This window comes from Larimichthys crocea, chromosome XIII (genome assembly GCF_000972845.2).
Source record: "Larimichthys crocea isolate SSNF chromosome XIII, L_crocea_2.0, whole genome shotgun sequence".
Taxonomy (NCBI): Eukaryota; Metazoa; Chordata; class Actinopteri; family Sciaenidae; genus Larimichthys; species Larimichthys crocea.
This window is the reverse complement of record NC_040023.1, coordinates 29,527,650-29,537,215: the sequence shown is the minus strand read 5'-3', so window position 1 is coordinate 29,537,215 and position 9,566 is coordinate 29,527,650. Positions and strand designations below refer to the sequence as shown.

Sequence of the window (9,566 nt, the reverse complement as noted above, 5' to 3'; positions counted from 1 at the left end):
GTTAGTTATTATTTATAACGAGTTTAACACTAAAAACCTCAGCTAATTTGTGTCAATGACATTCACTTTGTTGGTGTGATTTGATCAAATTTGCTTTACAATGCTGGAAGAATAAACATACAACTCCACAATATTCAACAGATTTTGATTTTAATATTGATCTTGGTTATTGGATTGCCTCAGTATATTTGCCTCGTTGTTTGTAACCCTGTATGTGTCAGGGATCCGGTTGAACAGTCTGTTTTGATGAGGAAGGTTTCTAACTGAACATTGTAGTTTTACCACACATCGCGTCAATAACATCCGCCGTCGCATCATGATACGTCACGTAGTGTAACGCTGGTTACTCTTACGCATTAACTATAAACTTGACTTTTACAGGCTGTGGGTCAGCCAAACAAGGACCACTTCCTCTGTGTAACATGAATACTTTAATGTCCGTCTCAACCATAGGACAACTGAACACCGACCAACATGTGACACAGCATATCACTCCGATATTAACAATTAGCATTTTCTTGCTCAACTGCTATGCATGATCTCCATTCAGCGCTGAAAGGGATGAAACATGTGAAATATTTACTCACCAAGAACCTCCAGTCTGATGCTTCCAATCACTTCAAATTCTCCCTGTGGTAAAATGGAAACTCCGTATACTCCACTGTCATTGAGAGCCAGATTCCTGAGCTCTAGAGATCCAGTAGAGATGAAGAGGGTTATCCTGCCTTCATACTCTGGTGCAGTGATGTTTCCACTACTTCTTGAAGTGATTACAGGTGTGCCATTAACATTCCAGCTGATTGAATCAAATGGATTTTCTGTTGGATTCAGTGTTGTGGTGAACATCACCTTGCCTCCCACAGGTTCCTTCAGAGGACCAGCTGGCAACACACCAGCCCCTTTGGTTAAACCTGGAGGAGACAGGTACAGGTCTGAGAAGGACTGATACGATGCTTACAAATTAAACTGGGAGAAAATCTTTTATCACAATACAAAAGAAAAAAAGACAAAAACAGACTGAGCAGACTGTTGAGAGATGTATTAGACCTATTGACTCAGTTCATAGCAGTTTTCATATTTTCCATAATACAAGGTATGAATGTCTATTTAAAAAACAAACTGATAAAGTGAAGGTGATTGTCAATAATAAGAAGTATTTGAAGCAGCTTTTTGTCATATGAACTCTTTGTTGCAGCAATGTTTGTGGTTAAACTTTCTTTCATTACTTTTACATAAAGCATGGAGCTTCACTCGCTTTGAAGAACTTTACAACAAAGCTTTTAGACCACATTATGAGTCTGATAAATCAATAAAGTCTGATAAATGTGACCCAGATCACAAGAGATCAGAACAGACAACCCACCAGTATCAATAGTTTGATTGGCACACATTTTTTATTTCATTATATTTTTATTATATCCGTTCTTTGTTACAGTAGCTTTTGTGGTTAAACTTTCTTCCATTTCGTTCTGCAATATTTAACCAGTGCTGACTGACATTCTTCCAAAACTAGCTACAATCACATACAAGACTTGTAGCACGTGCATGACTTGCAGGTAATTGGACGGATATACCTGTAACAATCAGACTAAATTTCAATCACTCCAAATAATGTGAAATGCAAAAGAAAACAACACTAGAAGAGGTTTCCAGCAACCAATAATGTAATAACGTCCAATAATATAATACTTGCCGATAACGTAATCATTTTTGGTTATTTTAAATGTAATGAAGTTGTAATGAATGCTTTATTACATTAAAAATGACCCACATTATTAAGTTATTGTCAGGTATTACGTTATTGGACTTTATTACATTTTCGGTTGCTAAAAGGTTAAAGGTATTTCTTACCTGCAAACGACACAAAGGAAATACAAAGTAAAGGTAAAATCTCCATTGATCCGTCTTTGTGCGATATAAGGCGATGAGGGAAAGTCAACCATCAATTTTTTACTGTTAGAATAAAGCGATATGAGAGAGCTCTGTCGTATAATGGGCTCTGGTTATATGAGCCAGTTAATGAATGCAGAGTTACTTACGTGCTGACTTACAAAGTGTCCACATCATAAAATAAACCCTCTGCAGTCAGCTCCTAAAGCTACAACTCGTCGCCCTCTTGTGGTGTAAGTGTGTTTGTGTTGGCATAATGATGGACAGCGAAGATGCATGAAAACTGTGATATTATTAATGCCACAGACTGAAACTTAGACATAGTAGCCTACTAATATCGATTTTGAAACAAAATGGTGTCATATGAGCATACAGGTGAACCGAGGTTGTGGACAAACTGTCTCAGGGAATGTAACCGATTTACATTAAAACAAACTAAGGTTTATACAAATAAACAATAAGGCAAGGAAAAGGCAGATGGAAGCAGTGTGTTGAAGGTGCAAAGTCAAACAACAATGATGCAGGATGAATGTCAGGTACAAAAACACAATGAGACAGAGTGAAGCATGCACAGCTGATCTAAATCAGCTGACAACCCTTCCATGTCCCTTATGTCCACAGACCTTGGTCTGGATCATCCAAGATCATTGGACCAGCATCACACTGACTGATACTGACAAACCTAATAACTAAAATAAATACCTATAACAATAAAATAAGTACTGTAAGGCACACACGGTGTATGACTTTATCACAAGCATTGGGAACCTGAGGACATAAAAGTTTGTCACTTTACAGTAAAATAAAGATTTTACTCATGTCAAACTGTGATAGTTGTTGCCAGAGGTGGATAGTAACGAGTTACATTTACTTCGTTACATTTACTTGAGTAAGGTTTTGAAAAAAATGCACTTCTAGGAGTAGTTTTAAATCACTATACTTTTTACTTTTACTTGGGTAGATTTGTGAAGAAGAAACTGTACTCTTACTCCGCTACCTTAGGCTACAATGAGCTCATTACTTTTCTTTTTACCTCTTGGGTATTCTACGCGTCATTATTTTTTTATCCCGCGTACGCCTCATTTTAATGTTTTATTTTGACAGAGAGAGACTTCCGCCAAAGGCTCTACCACGTGACTGTGTTTCGCCAATCAAACGTAGTCGTGCAGTCTGGTCACGTGATCATATTCAATCAGTGGCGGGACCGGTTAGCTGCAGTCGTAGTAGCAAACAATAAAGAGAAACAGAGAAAAGGAAATGAAAAATGTCTGAATCAACGGTCGGCGATGCAAATAGAGACGAGGAGGAGGAACAGGAGGAGGAACACCCTTGGCATCATATTGATGATTGCTTACGTTACAAAAAGTGCGAAACAGCAGCTACATTATGCGGTGTCGTCTGAGTCTACCAAAACAAACGGACATTTCAGCATTCAAAAACTCAACATCTAACTTGAGGAAACATGTAACGGTGAGTTTCTTTTTTTACCGTGGATAGGCGAATGTTTGTTTTTTAGGTTACATATGTTTTAAACATTTCCTAAGTCTCTTTTAATGTCTTGATCTCCTTGTAGCCTCACAGATTTTTTTTAATCCACAGAAGGTTCACCCCAACAAACTGTCCAAGTATACAGACTTACTAGAGTCCCACAGAAAGCGCAAATCCTCCTCTTCCAGTGATACTCCTGTGAAAAATGCAAAAATCACAGCCTTCACTGCCCCAGGACAGGTATCACAAGCTGGTGCTAAATTTTGTATGTGAGGCCAACCAACCAGTTTCTGTGGTTGAGACGCCATCCTTCAAGACTTCGATAGAAGAACCTTGCAACCTCATACAGTAATGACAAGGAAAACGTTATGTACAAGAATACAAGAGCATAATCATTAAAAAGCTGAGTGCTGTGAACTATGTTGCTACCACAACTGACTGCTGGTCTGCCAGACAACATAGCTACTTAGGTGTCACCTGTCACTGGAAAGACAACACCTCACTGGAGAGGAAATCTGCTGCATTGGCTTGTAGACCTGTCAAAGGCTCACACACGTTTGATGTCCTTGCTGCTGCATTAGAGGAAATTCATTATTCATTAAGAGTATCACATCAGGGAAAAAGTGACCAGGACGACAACAGACAGTGGCTCAAACTTCCTCAAGGCCTTTTGATTATATGGTCAGGAGAAAGATGAGGAAGCCACCAATCTACAAGAAGAGAGTGACTCCACCCTTGATGATACAACAGAAGATCAGAGTGAGTCAGATGTGGAGTATCAAGATGTGTCTGCTATTCTGGATGACAACACAGGGCTTGAGTACCAACAACCAAGGCACCAAAAGTGTGCATGCCATCTTCACAATCTTCTATCCACTGTTGATGCCACTGCTGCAGGAGGAGCTGCAAACGAAACCTACTCGGCTGTCTCGGTCTGCTTTTGCAAAATGTCATGCTCTTTGGAATAAAACCAGCAGGTCAACCATGGCTCATAAAACAGTGGGACAGTGGATTGTGTGCATTCACCGAGAGCAAGGAGAACAAGCAATTCGCAATGTCTGTACAGCATTAAAGATAAAGATGTAAGTTGACAAAATGTATATTTTGTTTTTAAAGAATAATAAAAATAAATAAGCCTTGCTGATTAATGAGTGAATCCACTCCTTGTCTCAAGTAACCTAAGATGTTTTTTCTTTGCATGTGGTGTGACAATGGTGGATACTTGATGAAATAACTTGCACTAATTTATTTTTTGTATTGATTTGTGTAACATGGTAACATGCATGATAAAGACATTGTACCGAAATAGCTAAAAACCTTTTTTTAAATCGTTGCATCTTTTATAGGGTCAACAGCTGAAATGGGGTAATGGAGTATGCGGCTGTGATGAAGCCGTTGCCCATGGCCGTAAGATCCTCTAGGGGAAGCAATCTGTGTCATATGGGGGCCGCCGGCTGCCAACACTTTACCAGGTTGCGGGACAAGCGAGAGGTTTTGGAGTCATCTTTGCAAAAACGTCAACCCTCTTGTTTCTGCCCTGACGCACGGACCATAAACGTTTTTGGAGATATCATGAAAGAGCCTGAGCTGATGCAGCATCAACCAATCTCCTACAAAGATTATAACGATCCTGTACCACATAGTAGAAAATCTTAATGCTGGTAGATATACTTGTTTCTCATTCAAAGAATGAACCATAGCCATTGACCTCTAATAACTCTTATCATGTACAAGTCCTTAGCTTATAGTGTGTCCGTGAAACCCACAGGGTTGCCAAATAGTTAAGAAGCGAAGAAGCTCAGGTAGCGTTTTGATGGTTAAACATCAGCACTTGACAGCCTATATGTAGAAGGGTAAGAATAATGTGCAGAACCTAATTATTTTTGAAACAGGAGTTTATCGTGTCACAGCCTCGACTCTCAGAATCAACCCACCTTGAACGCCCGACTTGGATGAAGTCACAGCACAAACCGCAGCCCCCTGAAAGACGACGTCTTTGCAATCCACGGAGTTGGGAAAACACAGACTGGAAGTAACTTTCGAAACCCTTTCACGGCTGTCCCTGCAGGTATGGACCTACACCACACCTTTCCTCCAGCAAAAGCTGTACACTCAGAAGTCACACCAGTCGTCCGGCATCTGCAGCCTGTGATAGACTTTTTCAGTATGCAGGACTCCTGTTATTGCTAAACGATCCAGCTTCACGCAGAAACGCTTGAGAGCACTACTGTTGAAACTTAATAGGGACATCACTGAATGATTCGTTGGTGAAATTTTTGTTGGCAGCAATCTGCATGTTTTGGCACACACAACAGCACACCACCCACACACACACACACACACCAACCACACTCACACATGTATGGGTTCTAGTTCACCTGGTGAAATGTACAAGAATTTGTGTTATTTGTGCTTAATCGCATTTTTTAAATTATTTTTATTTATTTAATACTTGAATTTTACCTGGATTAAATTTTTTTTTCTTTAAGCATTTTGGTAATTAATTAATTGATTTTATTGATGGCCTAATTTGCCTAAGATGAGTATTTGTATTTTATTGGTCGTATGATGAATGCTGGGGGTATCAATAATGAGACGTGATCAACAGGTAATAGTCTTTGATAGTTTTTTTCACCAAGTACTTTTTTTTTTTTAACCTGGCCAAGTAATTATTTGGATGACTACTTTTTCCGAGACATTGAGTAAATTTTTGTGGCTACCTACTACCCACCTCTGGTTATGTACGCCTCCTCCATAAGAAGCCTATTTAAACATTTAATTATCTATTTAAAAAGTTTCTCTGTGTTGACATTGTTCTGATTAACAAGGTGGACCTTGCCTTTTATTAACTGATCTAATTGAGATATGAATGATTAAAAGTCATATTACTCATTATTCCGTATGACCGTCAGACAGGCCTATTGAAATGAGCATTTACTATGTTTGAAATTAGCAAAGGAAGAGAAGAATGGATCCTCTTTTTCTCTTGGCATACTTGATGATACTGAAACGAATGGAATATCGGTGATGACGCTTCATCATCCTGGGAGTCAGCGCAGTGGTTTTACCACTTGATACAACAGACAAAAGCATTTATTCACTAAAAATGAACCATCGATGTTATGTTCAACAGTGTCAGATGTTTTGTTTTGGCTTTTGTTTTTTTCCAAAAGATGTATGAGGCAATAGGGATTAACGCTTTTTTAATCAAAAATGAGCTACAAGAAATTCGGTAATAAAAATGATCGTTTTTATTTAGTAGGAAAAAAATCTTAGGGTGCTTTTCTTAAAAAACATCTCAAAACAGTTTTGTTGTTCTCTGATAAAAAAGTGCAAATTCGGCCATTTAACACAATACAATACATGAAAAACATCTGTTTCTTTAGAAACATCTGTGTGATGTGCATTTTTCCGCTCACAGAGGTGGCGTAACGTTACATTGGGTTTTATCTCAATGTGGTTGTGCGGTTAATATGCTGCTGCTGTTCTCTTGTTTCGCTATAGTGGGCAGTCTCCCTTGCAATATTTACAATGATATTTGGGTTGTTCTGTCCATTTCACTGTTTGTATTGGTGTATGAAGGGAAATCCAAATGCAACCACACAGGGTGAGTTCAAACCGCTCGGTGGCGTCCTTTATTTCAAAGCTAAGTCGCGTGACCTGCGTCTGTGTTGAACAATGAATCACCAACCGTGCGTTTTTAAAATACGGTAACTTTTTCAATTAAAAAGAAGAAAAACACATATCCTACTTCGATCTCCTCACTCGCATACGCGAAGAATCAAACATTTCTGTCAACCGTTGCGAATCGTCACGCATTTGGTAACCGATTTAAATGTGTCACGTGCATCCGTTTACATCCTAATGAGGCAATTGATGACTATATCAGTGCATAGTAGACAATTAGTTCAGGCCACAGATTTTTCACCTTCACTTTAAGCATTGTTTGTTAAGTTTTTTTTCAAATAGACATTCATACCATTTGTTTTAAGGATATAGGACAACTTACATAGGCCATGTTTTGAAAGGAGATTGCATAAATCTAAGAATCCTGAAAACTGCTCATCTGTTTGTGTCTTGTTTTCTTTGTTATCTTTTGGATTGTGTACAGAGAGTTTTGTCCAGCGGTTTATTTTTAATGTAAGGAATCTTATCAGTCCTAATCAGACCTGTAACGTCATCCCTCCAGTTTAACAACAAAGTGTGCTGGTGTGTGCCAGACATGGGATCCTCTCTGAATGCACTGTGGGAAGGCAACGGTGATTGTTCACACAAACTGACTCCACAAAATTAACAATCAGACTGGAATATTTTTACTGATACACCTTATAATCTTTATCAAACAGAAGTGGGGAACGTCCAGGCACCAGAGATATAAGACGAGGATAACCCTCGTTCAACCTCGACAGGTCTCTAGAGCTCAGAATCTGGCTCTCAGTGGACAGCGGATTATATATAGTTTCCATTGAACACAGGGAAAACCAGAATGACTGGAAGCATATCAGACTGGAGGTTCTCGGTGAGTAATATCATCACATGTTTCATCCCAATCTCTTTCAGCGCTGAATACAGATTATGCATGCAATTGCAAGAAAAATAAATAATGGTGTTTCTGTGTTCGTGGTTATATTTTATAACAACAACATAAGAATTAACTGAGAAAAGGTTTTCAGGTTTTGAACTTGTTACTTTTCTCATTAGTATATAGCATCACAACTGTAAACCACTGAGAAATAACCCCCACACTGGAGTATCATGAAAAAGACGCAAATACAATGAAATCAATGATATATTTTAAAATTCTAAAGTGTCAGGTGAAAACATTATTCATACTGTTATTACCACAATAACCTGCTCTAATGAGTGGGGGCAGTCAGAATATGTCAACATAGGTTGCAGTTTCTTTGTTAACACACAGCCAGGGTGCCTATAATAAAACTGTAAACATGTTTTGTTACTCGTAATACGCCAGATTCATATGGGTCTAGGAATCTCTTCTCTTCTGTGTGCTTACAATTTAAGTGAGAGGGACAAAATCCACAGTCCTCGTTAGACCATCAAATGGTTACTTAATAAGTTACATCCTTTTGTGTTACTGTGACTGTAATGAGGAAACTTTGTCCAGAAACAGGGAAACACAAAAAAAGGTCTTTTGACAAATGAGTGAGTAAACCTTTCTTATCCTCAGATTGATGTGCCTCAATGTAGCTCTGCTGAACTTATAAAAAAGATTTCCTCCTCGATTATTTTTTAAATAGGATGCACGGGCATTTGGTCCACCGTTCTTCTATTAGAAGTTTTTTATTGTTAGGAAATCACAACCCGCCACACGTGTCTTTTCTCCGGTGTATGAAACCAACAACCATACTGTACTGTATATACCTGGATCCTCCAGAGGAAAATTCAACACAGTGTGAAAAATGGTGACCAAAGGATTGAGTCAAAGGACCACCAGACAGACAAACTTACAGACCATGAAACACTAGCATGACGGTGATCAGGACAACTGGCAATGAATGAATGTCGAGGACATGATAGTCATCAGATGTGGTGGTTAGGTGGTGGATCGGGGGCCGAGGGGGGGGGGGTGGCCGCTATTTCCTTTTGGTTGGTGATTTATTGGGCGGGGTAATGGGGAGAGTGGGTGAGGGGGGGGTGTTTAGTTTGGTAGAGTGGGTGTCAGGTAGGGAGTCGAGGGGGCTAAGGATGTTACATTGGTGATTCGGGTAGATGTATAAGGCAGAAGCGGTGCGGAGCCAGGTCGGGAGGGTGGTCGGGTCGCGCCTCGGTCGCTGGTGGAGTGGGGGGGTGGCTGTGAGTTGCGGGGATCAAGTCTGAAGATCAATATCTTGAATAAGCAGAATTTTGGAGAAGCTAGATAAATGTATCTAATATCATGGGTGTCTTGTGAACTATAACCTGGGTCGTTGCGTATATCTTCTTTTTATCTTATATCCTCAATATGGGTAGGTGCGATATTGGAACGAGAGAACGCTTGCGGCATGTTTGAGGAGGGGTCACATATGTGGCTTTTTAGTGTGGGGGAGGGGGGGGTGTAGGTCACAATACAAAAACGCTCTTGTTTTCACACCGCGAAGAGAAGTGCTCAATTGGTCTGCAATCACGCCGTGTAACACAGACTTTGTGCTTATGTTTATAGTGTGAGTAATAGTCTCTGTTCTCTCCTT

General features: G+C 39.5%; 1 protein-coding gene across 1 annotated transcript in view; it reads left to right on the top strand.

Moving 5' to 3' along the window:
* The first annotated feature begins 9,340 nt into the window (after positions 1–9,340).
* LOC104922293 (pregnancy-specific beta-1-glycoprotein 8-like) overlaps positions 9,341–9,566 on the top strand; it is a 3,666-nt gene continuing 3,440 nt past the window's right edge. Inside the window, exon 1 of the mRNA XM_027287220.1 lies at positions 9,341–9,344. Within this exon, the coding sequence (XP_027143021.1) occupies positions 9,341–9,344 (4 nt within the window). The remainder of the gene's footprint in view (positions 9,345–9,566) is intronic.